Below are 16,040 nucleotides of genomic sequence, written 5' to 3'. Positions count from 1 at the left end.
TCACCAAGCTCCCTTTTCTTGTAAATATATATTTTTATTACTATATGTATTTTTTTTTAGACGTGGGCATCCATATTTAGCTCAAACAATTGTTTAACGCATGTTTATGGAAATATGTTTAACCATCTCAGCCCCGGAAGGATTTACCCCCCTTCCTGACCAGGCCGGTTTTTGCGATACGGCACTGCGTTTCTTTAACTGACAATTGCGCAGTCCTGCGACACTGTACCCAAATAAAATGTATGGCCTTTTTTTCCCACAAATAGAGCTTCCTTTTGGTGGTATTTAATCACCTCTGGGGTTTTTTTTTCGCTATAAACAAAAAAAAGCGTCAGTTTTGGAAAAAAAACAATATTTTTTTACTTTCTGCTATAAAACTCACCCAATAAAAAATATAAAAAATCAATTTTTTCTCATAAATTTAGGCCAATATGTATTCTGATACATATTTTTGGTAAAAAAAAAATAAGCGTATATTGATTGGTTTGCGCAAAAGTTATCGCGTCTACAAAATAGGGGAAAGATTTTTCAATTTTTTTTTTCTTTTTTCTTTTTTTTTTACTAGTAATGGCAGTGATCAGCAATTTTTAGCTGGACTGCAACATTGCGGCAGACAGATCAGACACCTAGCTGACATTTTTGACACTTTTTTGGGAGCCATTGACATTATTACAGTTATCCGTGCTAAAAATATGACTGACATTGTACTAATGACACTGACAGGGAAGGGGTTAACATCAGGGGCGATCATGGGGTTAAACGTGTTCCCTCAATGTGTTTCTGTGTGGGGGGGATGGGCTGTCTGGGACAACACACAGATCCATCTTCCTGCATAGTAGGAAGACAAGATCCTGTGTCATCCCCTGACAGAATGGAGATCTGCCTTGTTTACACCGTTCTACTTCTGAGGGGAACGATCGCGGGCGGACATCGAGTCCACCGGACCCGCTGATTGGCACGCCCACACAACCTCGTGCACAAACTGACGTACACCTAGGGCGATTTGTGCAGCTGAGCCAACCTGCCACAGTATAACTGCGGCGGCTGGTCGGCAAGTGGTTAACCACTTCAATATAGGGCACTTTCACCCCCTTCTTGCCCAGGCCAATTTTCAGGTTTCAGCACATTTGAATTACAATTGCAACACTGTACCTGTCACAGACTTTGGGTTGCAGGAGGACCATTCCCTGTAGAACTCTGTGTTTTAATGTGTTCTTAAGTTATCCAGAGCTGGCCACTAATTCCTTTTGGCAATAGGACTAGCTCTACTGTTTAAGGTGACCTTTGTCTGAGATAATGGGAGTAGCCCTGATCTGATGGTTTGCTGTATAAATTCAGTGTGTTTCTATAAATAAATCAGTTCATTTTCTGGTGTACTCCAAGACTGGTGTTGTCTGGTCCTTGGGGTTTCTATAGCCAGATCCATTGGTCTCCTGTTCCAGGACTTGGGAAGCAGCTTCTTGGCGGAATTACCTAACAGGGTGTTCAGAGTCCGTCACATTTGGTTGGCAGCGGTGGGATGCTTTCTTGTGCCTGGAACATCCAAACCACCAATGGGACCTTGTTGAATAGATTTTTGCTACTTCAGCCTTAAGCAAAGCACACGTGAGGATCTGCTGGAATCAAGAGGACAGAACGCCAGCAACAAGTCAAAGGCAACTCTAATTGCCTAGTTGATGGAGAGTGACCAGGCCAGCGACCAAAGCAGAGGGCCAGCTATGGCGGGGTCAAGGATAGCCGAGCACCAGCGAGAGATCCAGTGGCGGCTGTGGCTATGCAACACCACTCCCCCCCCAAAAGATGATCACCCAGATAATTGCAGACATGACACATCTGAAAATGCTTGAGGTTCAGAAGGAGGTCGGGGGTACTGCAGCTGCAGAATGGGGTAGCCTCAAGAAACTTCCCTATGCAGCTTTTCGACCCTTCCAGGATGGGGTGGAGGAAATAGACTGGTACCTCCATGTCTTTGAGACCCAGTGTGATCTCCAGGAAATTGACAAAGCTGACTGGGTCACCATCCTCATCAGCAAGCTGTCTGGTCGAGCACTGGATGCTCTTAAAGCCATACCTGGGGCAGACAAAAAAGACTACTAGCGAGTCAAGAAGCGACTGCTGGCAAGATACGCAATCATCCCCGAAGCTCATAGGTCTAAATTTCGCAGCCTACAGTGGAAAGAGGGCCAGCCCTATACAGAATAGGCTCATCAGATGTCCCGATCGGTAGATGCATGGTTCTCCGGCTGTCAGGAAACTACCTTAGCGGATGCTGCCCAACTGATTCTACTGGAACGGTTTTACAACCCCTAGTGAAGTTCGCCAGTGGGTCCAAGACCAAAAGCCCTTGACGGTAGACAAAGCAGTGGAGCTAGCCTACCAGTATATGGATACCCGGAGAGCCCACCAACCAGAGCCTCTCGGCACCTCCAGACCACCGCCAGCACCTGCCCATATCCAACCATCCACCCAGCAGTCAGTCGCCCTCCCTGCAATGGCCCGACTGGCTATACCCATCAAGAAGAACGGACCACGCTGTTATGGGTGTAATCAAATGGGACACCAACGAGTTAACTGTCCTCAAAATGTCAATGTCACTTCATGGAACCGTGCTGCCCCTGGCCCAGCCCAAGCGGCTGCTCATTACCTGGAAGCCGCCCCACCATCTACCTCAACTGGCTGGGGTGAAGAGGAATTTGGGCTACTCCATGAGGTGAACCCTATACAAGCTGCTGCCGACGACAATCACAGGCATCACCGACAGCCCATATAGGTGAATGGGCGACACGCCCAAGGACTCAGGGACAGCGGAGCTACTATTACTTTGGTGCAACCCAAGATGGTTACAATGACTGGGAAAACCAGGAGGTCCATCACTGTGAGAGTGGCTTGAGGCAAAGTTTTACACATCCCTACTGCCCAAGTGCATATAGATTGGGGCTCAGGATACAGAGACGTGGAAGTTGGAGTTATGAGAGATATACCCGCAGATGTTCTACTTGGAAACGATTTGGGACATCTTTCTTCATCTTTCCATGTGGATTTATCCCCAGAAGCCTTCCCTGTGACCACCCGCCAGCAAGGCGAGCAGAGGAGGCACTCGATGATGGGAGCCAGGTGAGGCTTAACTTCCCTAACCCCGATCAGACTGTACCACCCTTTACCTGGGCTACCCCGACTGACTTTACCCGGGAACTACTATCTGACTCGACGTAAGCTAGTTACTGGGAGAGGGCAGGGATGGACCCCGGGGGATTAGAAAGGGAACAGATAGAGTGGGATCAGGAATTACTTTATCGGGGGACCGAAGGGAAGGGATCTCATCCAGTGCCCAAGCGACAGCTGGTCGTGCCGCAGAAATATCTGCATGACCTACTTAGCATCAGACATGACATTCCCCTAGCTGGTCACTTTGAAGTGACCAAAACTGTTCACAGTTTGACTCTTCTGGCCATGGATAATTGGGGATATTAGACAGTATTGCCATACCTGTGATACTTGTCAACGTGTGGGAATAAAGGGTTACCAATCTAAAGCTCCTTTGTACCCCATACTGATCATAGCTGAGCCCTTTAGCCGTAGACCTGGGGGGACCATTACCCCGACCCAGTCCCTCTGTAAAGAGAAATATGGTGGTGGATTATGCTACTCGTTACCCGGAGGCAGTTCCTCTGACAAACATCCATGCAGAGACAGTAGTGGAGGCCCTGCTCCGAATCTTTGCCGGGGTGAGTTTCCCTCAGGAGATTATCTCAGACCAAGGGACCAAGTTTACTGCGGACCTAACCCAGCAGTTGTGGAAACTCTATGGAATTAAGCCTATACACAGCTCTCCCTACCACTCCAGACTAATGGACTATGTGAGCGGTTCAATGGAACGCTAAAGCAATTGCTGCGGACGTTCGCAACTTCTCACCAGGATTGGTAGAAATTTCTGCCGCACCTCCTGTTTACTTACAGGGAAGTGCCGCAGGAATCTACGGGGTTCTTCCCATTTGAGTTATTGTATGGAAGACGGGTGAGGAGGCCACTAGATCTACTTAGAGCCCATTGGGAAGGAGATGTAGGGACTGAAGAGACCGCTGTGGTAGGGTAAATACCAGCGCATAGGGACCAGCTGAAGGAACTCATGGACACCATACAGAAGAACCTTCAGACCGCACAGGCCACGCAGAAGAGGTGGTATGATCGTACCGCCCAGAATCGCACTTTGGCTGTAGGGCAAAATGTTCTTGCCCTCAAGCCTACCAAGTTGAACAAATCACAGGCCTTTGGCAGGGACCCTACAAAGTAGTGCAGCAAATATGTGACACTACCTACCCGGTGGTTAAGTGTTCAGAGGAAAGAGTCCGGCGGACCTTCCATGTGAACATGCTCAAAGCGTACCAAGAGAGGCCTGAGGAGATAGCTGCATATGTGCTCCAGCTGGAGAAGATTCCGAGAACCTTCCTCTGCCAGAGCTACCAGTGAGAGATGGGGACAGAGCAGGTGTAGAGACAGTGAGGTTAGACGGGCAGCTGGGGCTGGAGCAGCAGGGACCAGGCCAGGCTGGTCCTTAGGCAGCATTAGGAAATGTTTTCCACCAATTCTGGATACACTACTATGACAGTGTACCAAGTGGAAACCCCGGGACAGCCACCTATCCGGCAGGCGGCTTACCAGGTACCTGAGTCAGTGAGAGGGGGTATGAGGCAGGAGATAAAGGACATGCTTGATTTAGGAGTCATTGAACCCTCCAACAGCCCCTGGGCATCCCCAGTAGTGTTAGTTCCAAAGCGGGATGGTACTACCCACTTCTGCGTAGATTACTGCTGACTAAACGACTGCACAATGACTGACGCCTACTTCATGCCCCGAGTCGATGAACTGTTAGACCGCATCGCCCGAGGTAATTTCCTAACTAACCATGACCTATGCATAGGGTACTGGCAGATTCCTCTGGACCCAGAATCTGTTTCAAAGTCAGCATTCATCACCCCCTTTGGCTTGTACCAGCCTAAGGTCATGCCATTTGGAATGAAAAATGCTCCAGCGATGTTCCAGAAGATGGTAGATTAACTCCTCGATGGCCTCTAGGATTATGCCTGTGCATACCTGAATGACATTGCGATCTACAGCGATACCTGGGAGGAACATCTACTCCACCTGGGTACTGTCTTAGACCGCATCAGGACTGCGGGACTACCATTAAAGCCTGAGAAATGTAGCATAGGGATGTCCGAGGTTCAGTACCTCGGGCATCGGGTAGGCCGTGGGCAACAGCGTCCTGAACCAGCTAAAGTAGAGGCCATTACCAACTGGCCCACCCCCCGGATGAAAACCCAGGTCTTGGCATTCCTAGGCACTGCGGGATACTATAGGAGGTTTGTTCCCATCTATAGCACGATAGCTAAACCCTTGACTGACTTGATCAGAAAATGCTTTCCAGCGCCTGAAAAATGATTTGGTTTCTGCCACAGTTTTGGCTGCTCCTGACCCAAACAAACGTTTTTGTGTACATACAGATGCTTCCACCTTCGGTTTGGGAGCAGTGCTAAGCCAAGTGGGAGCCGACGGCAGTGAGCACCCTATTGCCTACATCAGTCTCAAGCTACTACCCCGGGAAGTGGAGTATGCAGCCATAGAAAAAGAATGTTTGGCGCTGGTGTGGACCTTGAAAAAACTTCATCTGTATCTCTATGAAAGATCCTTCATGGTGCTCACAACCCTTTGATCTGGTTAAATGGAGTATCCGGGGACAACGGATGCTTATTGAGATGGAGTCTTGCCTTGCAGACCTATGACTTTACTGTGCAGTACAGGCCGGGCCAACAAAATGGCAACGCAGGTGGACTCTCGCGGCAAACTGAACTTTGATTGTACTTTAGCTCCTGGACATCCCCAAGCTGGGTGGGGGTGGGGGGGGGGAGTATTGTCACGGACTTTGGGCTGCAGGAGAACCATTCCCTGGAGAACTCTGTGTTTTAATGTGTTCTTAAGTTATCCAGAGCTGGTCACTAATTGCTTGTGGCTTCTTATGTAAGTTAGTCCGGGGAGCCGGACTGTCTAAGGTGGTCATTGTTATGATAATAGGACTAGCTCTACTGTGTAAGGTGACCTATTGTCTGAGATAATGGGAGTAGCCCTCATCTGATGGTTTGCTGTATAAATTCAGTGTGTTTCTAAAAATAAAGAATTTCATTTTCTGGTGTACTCCAAGACTGGTGTTGTCTGGTTGTTGGGGTTTCTATAGCCAGATCCATTGGTCTCGTGTTCCAGGACTTGGGAAGCAGCTGCTTGGCGGAAATACTCAACAGGGTGTCTGGAGTCCGTCACAGTACCAAAACTACATTTTTATAATTATTTCCCCACAAATAAAGCTTTCATTTGGTGGTATTTGATCACCACTGTGTATTTTATTTTTTGCGCTACAAAATAAAAAAAGACCGAAAATTTTGAAAAGAAAAAAAAAAAATTTTTTTTGTTTCTGTTATAAAACTTTGTAAATAAGTACGTTTTCTCCTTCACTGATGAGGCGGCACTGACGGGCACTGATGACGGGCACTGATGATAGGGCACTGATAGGCAGCACTGATGGGCACTGACGGGCAGCACTGATTGACAGGCATCACTAATGGGCACAGATTGGCATCCCTGATGGGCTGTAGTGGGCATCCTCGATGGGTCTGCACTGATAATCAATGCGCTGATTATCAGTGCCGACTTCCCCTGTCAGAAGAGCTGTCGTTCGGCTCTACTCGCACCTTGTCAGCGCGAGTAGAGGAACAGCCGATAAATGTCACTTCCTGGTTACCACGTGATGAGCTGTGATTGGACACCGCTGATCACATAGTAAAGAGCCTACGTCATAGGCTCTTTACCGGGATCACCGCGCTGCACGCCCCTGCGGCTTATCCTGCTGGATGTCGTATAACGCTCAGTCAGGATAATACAACCACTTTCCGGGCCGTCATTCTGCTATATGGCAGGCAGGAAGTGGTTAAAGTATATGAATGAGATCTTTCATTTATTTATATTTTTCATGTTATGTTGTAGCCCTGATTTAAGGGAGCGATGTGTAGCTATCAAAACACGTTGGCTGCTGTACCCAATATATGTATGGATTAATACCTTATTTTAGACTCTCATACTTTTGTGTCTCACTGCCAAGTAAAAAGGGCAGTGAGACATATGCCTGCCCTCACTCTTATCTCTAAAGCCCACTGACTGACTTATGCATACAGAGGACACAGGGAAAGTTTTAGTCCATATCTCAAAGAGTGGAACAAATATCCCCCTTAAAATAGATGAATTAGCATCAACTGGAATGCTATCTTTTTAGGCAAATATCCCTTTATTTGATGTACAGACAATGTTCAATTTAGTTTTTAGTGATGTAAAGTCAAGGCCAGCATGTTTTACATTTTTGGGTGGTGATATCGCTATCTGTGCCTTCTGTGCAAACAGAAGCCTCATTTGGGTAACAGCCACCATTATGGGGAACAAAGAGGGATGGTTCTGCCTGCTTTTTTAGTTCTCTTTATTATACCTTTCTGTTGTAATAGTGATTTAACCCCTATAACTATATAAATCAATTTACATTCTTGTCCATTGAATGACACAGTTATATACTGTCATCTACAGGAGGATTGTAGGTCAGCCCAGGAAAACCCCTCATACTCCTAACATGCCCCAGTTTTTTCCTAGTGTCATAGGAGGTTGAACATCTCTTCTTAAAGTGTATTTCCATATTTGCAGTTGAATTTCAGACAACCCACCTATATGTTTTTGTGTTCCCTTCGACACATTATCCGAAAAAAAATGTTTAAATATTTTTTGTTACCTTTTAGATGTTTCCCAGGAGAAGGCCCCATGGCTAACTTTAGGGATTTCTGAACAATGTCAAAGGAAGTCTGTCCTAAGGACTGGCTGAATCTCCTTAATATATGGTGCGAAAAGCTTGGCTATTTAACCTTTAACCCCTTGTTGTTAGGACAGACAGGGTTCAAATCTAAAGGTCTACCTATGCAGTACAGACAGGGTTAATTGTAGCAAATACTACTGTCCCAGCCCTCTCATAAACCAAAAGAACTAGTAGTATTTTACAATGCTGGAATTTCCAGAACAAAACATTTAAGCGAGGTAAGCTTCAATTTCAAAAATGTGTTTTAAGTTATGCTATGTGAATAAGAACATGTAACAAATATAAAGTAGGTCTTATCCAGAGCTTTTTTTCTTGGATAATAGGTGCAGGAACTCCCCCCGTCTGAGTCACCCCTTGTCTCTACTCCCTTCCCACCTCTGACCACTGTCCCTTGATTCCACCCCCTACCCACCTACCAGTACTGCCGCTTTTAGAGAACGCAGAACCAAGTATCATTTTGTGGTGTTAAATCATTTGTATGGAACATGTTAATGATAAAAAGAAAAGCAGTAAAATAGATCCCCTGCAGCCAGCAACAATAGAATCCCAGCAATAGATCCCCACACAACAATAGACTCCCCCAGCAACAATAGACTCCACCCCAACAATAGATTCCCTGCAGCAACAGTGAACTACCCACAACAAAATATCACACCCAGTAACAAAATATCCACCCAAGCAACATTATACCCCCCCAGCAGCAACAACAGATCTTCCAGCAGCCAGCATCAATAGATCCTCCAGCAGCCAGTAAAAATAGACTTCTCCCTCAACAGTAGATCCCTTCCAGCAACATAAGACCACCCCAGCAACAATAGATTCCCCATCAGCAACAATAGACCCTCACACAAAATCAGATCCCCACCAGTGACAATAGATCCCCCAGCAGCCAACATCAATAGAACCTCCAGCACACACCACACCCCATGCTATTACATACATGAGGTGCTGGAGGTGCCAGAACTGCGTTCCTCCGTGTTCCCGCTGAAAAAAAGCCCTGATGTTATCCAATTTGGCTGCAAAATTCAAAGTAAGCTTTAAGCTCTAATGGTAAAAGCCTAACAATGTTTCTAGTAGATTTGTTTCTTTGGGTTATTTTCATCAAGGTACCTCACTACATCGCTGCTTAAGCTGGTCTCTACATGGAAAGTTATTAATAAAAGATGGTGTACTGCCACATAAGGGTATAGAGGTAAATTCCTACTCAGTTCACCACATCCCAATAATACATTGAAAAAATAGAAAGAGGAACCCTGGGATTGTACGGGTGGGGGGGGGGGGGGGGGGGGGTAGGAAAATGTTGGTTGACTAATAAATTGGGGGGGAGAAAAAAAAAAGTGTGGTGGGTAATGTGATTGGTGTAACAAATACCCAAAGGTAATAAAAAATCTATGCTTTATTTGAAATATACCAAAACAATATTTAAAACAGTATACAGTCCATACAAAATACCTAAACCATATGAATGAGCATTCTGGTAGAAAGAAGCATACATATATGTGGTATATAGGAACCCAACATGTTTCGGAAATGTAATTCCTTCTTCAGGGGTTTTCTGTAGGGATTATTGTATGATCTGGGGGAGATACATAGGTAAAGCATACCAATCATTAATATACATGTATAATGGGCGTATATCATAGGTATAGGTGGTAAGGAATCAGAATCTATAGAAACAAGAGAAAAAAAGAAAGAAAAAGGAGAAAGGGAAAGCAGGGACTCTAGAGAAGCAAGAGAACTGAGAGGCAGTAAAAAGGTACTGGGAGGACTTACTCAATTCAAGAAGTTCACTGCATATCACGACTGGGCTGTCGCTTGACAAACTGTCGATTAGTGCTTTACAACCTTATTGCCATATCATAAATTGCACGTCACAGGAGGCCACACTTATCACACTTATCAATATGTGTTATAAATCGACCTTTTTTCAAATAGATGTTTTTGCAAAAATCCTTGTTATCGTACCAATGTGATGTTACGCTTTGTCACATGAGATATATATTATATATTGTTGTCAACGTGATTATTTGTACCTTTATAATCAATATTGTATTTCATCATGTGGTACCCTGTGACATTGCATATATATTGTATAATTAATATCTGGATGTATTGCTAACACATCTTTGTATTTTTAAGTTTCATGTATGCAAATATCTATATATGTACAGTCGCACATGGCCTGTTACCATCTTTATTGTCTTTTTTGCATAGTTAGCAATGCTTATGGGTTTACAGCACAGAAGTACCATGTTTGAATGCCTGATCATATTTGGGACTGATCGCCCAATGATCGGTTTAACCGCGCCAACCACCGGCATTATGTCCCCCGGCACGGGTAGGCTCCACTGCATCTGTCAGTGGGGCCGTACCTAGGACTCCAAGCCGCCCATTGTATCTGCCGCTCGCACATGCGCGGTGCGGCCGATCCTTGGGACGGCCTACATTGGGTCCTCCTTTCCCGTGTCGGCGGCGCTGCGACGTCTGACGTCACCGCGCCTTAGGACGCGGAGGGCGCTGTACGCCGCCGCGCCGGGGAACAGTTTCCGGCGCACAATACCACCTCTGCTGACACTGATCAGCGGAGGAGTAGTGACGCCGTACCCCTTCCTGCACGGTCTGCATCAGCTCAATTAAAAGCAACATACATTCCCTATTTAACACAGGTGTTTTCCATTACATCCCCGCCCTATATAAACCCTTAAGTGCAGATACATGGCTAGGCTGCATACCTAGATCATATCCTTAGGAGGAGGTCGCTGCCCTTGAGACTCCACAAAGTAAGTTCTAAATCTCAAACACTTTAATGCTAGGTACATCTTTCTGCATTGGCATATCACCACTTTTTTGCTAGAAAGTTCCATATACTTATATTTGTACCATTTACCCTCCTCCCTAACATCAATTCCTGGTATGTGTTACAATGGATGGGAACTATAGGACAGTTAATTAAAAATTAAACTAATACACCTAATTTTTGCTCTATATCGGTCTGGGTACCACATAGGTCTATTGTATATGCTTGCCCCACACCCCTTTGATGCAACCCCAATATTTTCATTTTTATTTTTTAATTTTATTTTTATTATTTTTTGCATTGATATAACCATACATATTGAACATTGGACACCCTCCTTCTGGTGGACTGTTGTCCAATAATTTTTTGATTTTTCACTTATTGGAATCTCTACTATAACATACTCTTCTTTATATGTAGGGACGCACATTCCCCTGCTTACATTTGCTGTTCCTCGTGGACGCTGGTGTTTTGGCGCGCTGTGCCATATCTGGTTGGCTCTAATGATCCCCTCCTGATTTACACCATAAAGTCTCCAAACTATCCTTGACCATCCACTCAGGGCTTTCCACACATGGCCTCCTGTGACATGCAATTTATGATATGGCAATAAGGTTGTAAAGCACTAATCGACAGTTTGTCAAGCGACAGCCCAGTCGTGATATGCAGTGAACTTCTTGAATTGAGTAAGTCCTCCCAGTACCTTTTTACTGCTTCTCAGTTCTCTTGCTTCTCTAGAGTCCCTGCTTTCCCTTTCTCCTTTTTCTTTCTTTTTTTCTCTTGTTTCTATAGATTCTGATTCCTTACCACCTATACCTATGATATACGCCCATTATACATGTATATTAATGATTGGTATGCTTTACCTATGTACCTCCCCCAGATCATACAATAATCCCTACAGAAAACCCCTGAAGAAGGAATTACATTTCTGAAACATGTTGGGTTCCTATATACCACATATATGTATGCTTCTTTCTACCAGAATGCTCATTCATATGGTTTAGGTATTTTGTATGGACTGTATACTGTTTTAAATATTGTTTTGGTATATTTCAAATAAAGCATAGATTTTTTATTACCTTTGGGTATTTGTTACACCAATCACATTACCCACCACACTGTTTTTTCTCCCCCCCAATTTATTAGTCAACCAACATTTCCTACCCCCCCCCCCCCCCCCCCCACCCGTACAATCCCAGGGTTCCTCTTTCTATTTTGTTTCTACATAGAAGCTCATCCTAGCTATGGAGTGCTGTACCCAGACCCTGCTGGATGAGATGTTGTAAAGCTAGCTTGGAATGTGACTACTGGGCACTGGGCTCTGCTTCTGGCACTTTCCAGACATCAAGGACTGGTAAAAGTTAGCTGTGGGCGGTTTTTTGGTCAAGAGCTGTGGCATTGCTGAGAGCTACCTTTTTATTTTATTTCAACATTACCAGTACAAAGAATGAACATATCAATAAGTAAGAACATGGCACAGGTGGCAAAGAGATCATCCCTAGACCAGATGTCCCTTTCCCACCCCCCGCTACAGGTTTGCGTACTAGGGCACACAAGAATTGCCCATCACAGTCCCCTGTATTTGGACCCATCAAAAAAGAAACATTGTGCTTTAGAAGAAGGCCTTCTCGTCTAAACCAATAAGTAACATATTTGGGAGACTATAAGGTCCTTGATTAAGGGGTGTCCCTTACATAAGATGGCAATGACTCTACATGTTACCTCAAAAAGAAGTCTATGTATATACTAATGTTATCTATCAAAGATCCATTCACAGATACAATAGGTCTTCCTGGTGGGTCCATGGAAGTCTTATGAACCTTGGGCAGTATATATAATACAGGTCTTCTTGTAAATGTAACTTTTAAAAAAATTGCCATTTTGCCCATCAATAATCCTACCCATAAGAGTACCCTCAATTTCAAATAATTCCCTCTGGTATTGACCAGCCGTTACATCGGAGAGCGTGCCCTTTTTTTTCTTCCCTGGGAGAAATCTCAGTTCTTCACTCCTAGACCCGTACTCTTCAGTCTAGGAGTCATGCGGCTCACTTCTGCATAAGAGTCTTTAGGCTGATGGTAGCCTTTCTTGCAGTATTGTATGTACCATGCTGGAACTTTGTGCAGTTTGCTTGTTCCTGCAACACTGGACCTTGCACCTACAGGGTCATCCAATCCAGCATTTACTCAGACAACACCATGACAGTGGGTTTCATCAACCATGTTGCAAAAGAGGTAGAATAGCTCCTATCTTGGACAGAACTCCACAATCAGCCTTGGCATCTTCCTTGGCTGCTTTGAAAAATCAAGATGCAGGCCATTCCCATAATCCTCATAGTTTTTGTTTCGGCCTAGGCAAATATGGTACTCCCACCTGTTATAACTCCTGATGAATGCTCTGTGGGCACTTGCAGATTGTCTAGATCTTCTGTCTCAGTGACAGGTTTACCACCCTGCTTCATGGCCTCTGGGCAAGAACAGAGGCATAACTTTTGTGGGCCTATTAGCACTTTGTTTGCTGTTGCTCACAATTCCCTTTCACCCCCCCCCATGCCTCCACCCCCGTATTTATGCATGCTTGGGAGCACAAGGGATTATCTTGGTTTGGCCTACATTTTCTTTGTTTGCCAATGTCCACTCATCTTGTAGGCAGCAGTATAATTCAATATTTTAGGTGTCCCTCCAAATAAACGATTTTACAGTAAGTACAAAAATCCTATGACTGTCTCAATAAAAGTACATTAGAATGGTGTATACGTTTCTTCTAGGTTGAGGCACGTGGTGCATTTCTTCTGTTAATGGAAGTTGCACGCTTGTTAGGATTAGAAGAAACAAACATGGCAACAGAGCAGGACCAACATCTCCTCCGGCTGCTGACTCCCATTGCCAAACTATACACTGGGAAACAGGTATATAAATAGGCAATTAGTCTTCATTACATAATTTGGGACATGCATATCTTCTCAATCATACATATTTACACTCTAGGCTCTTGCTGTAGTATCAGAGGGACTTGAATGCTTTGGAGGACAGGGCTACATGGAGGACACTGGTTTACCAGCCATTCTGAGAGATGCACAGGTAAGAAATTTTTAGAGAGATAAAATCATACAAAATGCAAAAATTATGAGTTTTTATTCTTCTTTTTCTAATACCACATAACAGGTGCTCACAATCTGGGAAGGAACAACTAACATCCTATCATTAGATGTTCTTCGTTCAGTAATCAAGAGTCAGGGGCAGGTACTTGGTTCTTTCTTCTCAGCTGTTCAGGTAAGCTATATAACAAGCACTCAGCTGCAGGTTGATAAGAAACCTGCATATTATGGTTATATTGTTACTGCACCACACACAAAAATGCAAAACAAAGCAGTAATTAGTACAGTTTAGTTCATCCCAAAGGAAAGTAAATATTATATAGACCTGCCTCTAGCTAGTTTTAGTGGGTATACAGATTGACAATCATAAAAGCATTGCTTGTATATGAATGGCCCAAACCAACATAACTTGTATTTGTTGAACAGGAGAACCTGGAAGCCTCATCTAATGTACCCAAATTGTCACAGCCTACCACAAGGTTATTGCAAGCTCTGCAGCAACTGAAAGACTTTACTCAGTCAGCAGGAACAAAAGGAAGCAGCTTTATGGAACTGGCTGCACGAGACTTTGCCTACAGTCTATCCAAGATCTTCATTGGTATTTATTTCATTAGATACAGAGCTATTATGTTTCCATGGTAGTTATTGTACAGGCCAGCCTTGTGTTATAAATGAAAACATAACTAAAGTCACATTTTTTTTATACTTGTGGATAGGAATTATAACACCTGTCAGGTTAGGGAAATTTATATAAATTTGTTCTGCTTAGCATTATCACCTACAGTGAAAGAAAATCACAATTTTTGGGATGTCACCAGAACAGGAAAAGAGGGAAAAAAAGGGGACATTTTCCAATGAGGACACCAGAGATTTCCTCTCACTTCATTCTTTGGCTATAGGGCAGGAACTGAAGGGAATGTATATGTATAACATCTATAATATGCTCTTCAATAATAAATGTGTGTATGGCAAACCCACTGCATCATCACATGCTTAAAGCCGAACAAAACCCTCTTATCGTTTTCAGCCAAGAAAGCTGCCATCCCGCCCTTTGCTTAATCTTCAGCTGCTTTGATGTGATCAGTTATGACACCAGCCATTTGATGATTTGACAGTTTGGTTAAGAGCACAACCAAATCAGTCTGTAAATGCAGTAAAGCATGGGTCTTCAAACTATGGCCCTCCAGTTGTTCAGGAACTACAATTCCCATCATGCCTAGTGATGTCTGTGAATGTCAGAGTTTTTACAATGCCTCATGAGATGTGTAGTCCTGCAACAGCTGGAGTACGATAAGTTGAAGATCCCTGCAGTAAAGCATGCTTGGTATACTCACTGTGGAACCTAAGGGGTTAATCCTCTGCATTGTGTAAAGTTACTGGAGTCAGGCTGCACTTGCTCAGTTTGGTGTGTATTGCTAGAGTTTCTTTTTTTTCTTCTTCTTGGGAGAGTGCATGTGATCAGCGCAGGGCCAATCAGCACTGTCCAGACAGAGGGTCAGGGGTCCTGCATTCTGATAGGACAGCTACTGCAGTATGAAATACTACAAGCTTTAAGACACTGATAGAAGTCACAAGACTGCTATATACTGCTGATGAGAAAAGGTATTTAGCAGTTTATATTTACTAAAATGGTTGCATTTCCATGTTCTGTCTGAGGGAGACCAGATATAGTGTATGCAGGGTCCTGGGTTTAGTAACACTTCAAATCTGTTTGGCACCAGTGGGGCTTTGAAATTGTGCCACTTCAGCACAATTTCAACCTCTAATTTCATTGCAGCTTGCGACTTCATTTACCAGAAGTCAATGCAAGTTGCAATAAAATCGCAAAAAAGTAGTGCAGGAACCTTTTTTGAGTTGCAGCAAACAGTTTCATTGCCACCAATGAGGTGCGACTTGTCATGCGGTTTTGAACTGTCGAATCACAAGACAAGTCATACTGGTGTAAACCAGGGCTTACATTCATTCGATTTAATAACTTTTTTGTTATTAAACCGATGGGTTTAGTTCCTCTTAAATTACTACAACCATCTTAAATATTAGATAAAAAATGCACATGGTTAAAAAAAAACCACCTCACTTAAAATGTACTGTACCCCTTACTCATTGTCCACTCATTGCTTTTTTGGCAATCCACATCTTTCAATTTGCACTAATTTAAGTTAACATATAAATTCCATAGCATACATATGACAAATGCTGCAAATCACATTTACATATTTAGAGATCCTGTGAGATGCATGCAT

General features: G+C 44.0%; 1 protein-coding gene across 1 annotated transcript in view; it reads left to right on the top strand.

Annotated features, from left to right (window-relative positions):
- Positions 1–16,040, top strand: part of LOC141144788 (acyl-CoA dehydrogenase family member 11-like) — a 182,386-nt gene that overhangs the window by 160,105 nt on the left and 6,241 nt on the right. Inside the window, exons 10-13 of the mRNA XM_073630819.1 lie at positions 13,468–13,608; positions 13,688–13,780; positions 13,865–13,972; positions 14,224–14,395. Of these exons, the coding sequence (XP_073486920.1) occupies positions 13,468–13,608; positions 13,688–13,780; positions 13,865–13,972; positions 14,224–14,395 (514 nt within the window). The remainder of the gene's footprint in view (positions 1–13,467; positions 13,609–13,687; positions 13,781–13,864; positions 13,973–14,223; positions 14,396–16,040) is intronic.

Source organism: Aquarana catesbeiana, linkage group LG01 (assembly GCF_042186555.1).
Source record: "Aquarana catesbeiana isolate 2022-GZ linkage group LG01, ASM4218655v1, whole genome shotgun sequence".
Classification (NCBI taxonomy): domain Eukaryota; kingdom Metazoa; phylum Chordata; class Amphibia; order Anura; family Ranidae; genus Aquarana; species Aquarana catesbeiana.
This window is presented reverse-complemented; position numbering and strand designations above follow the sequence as displayed.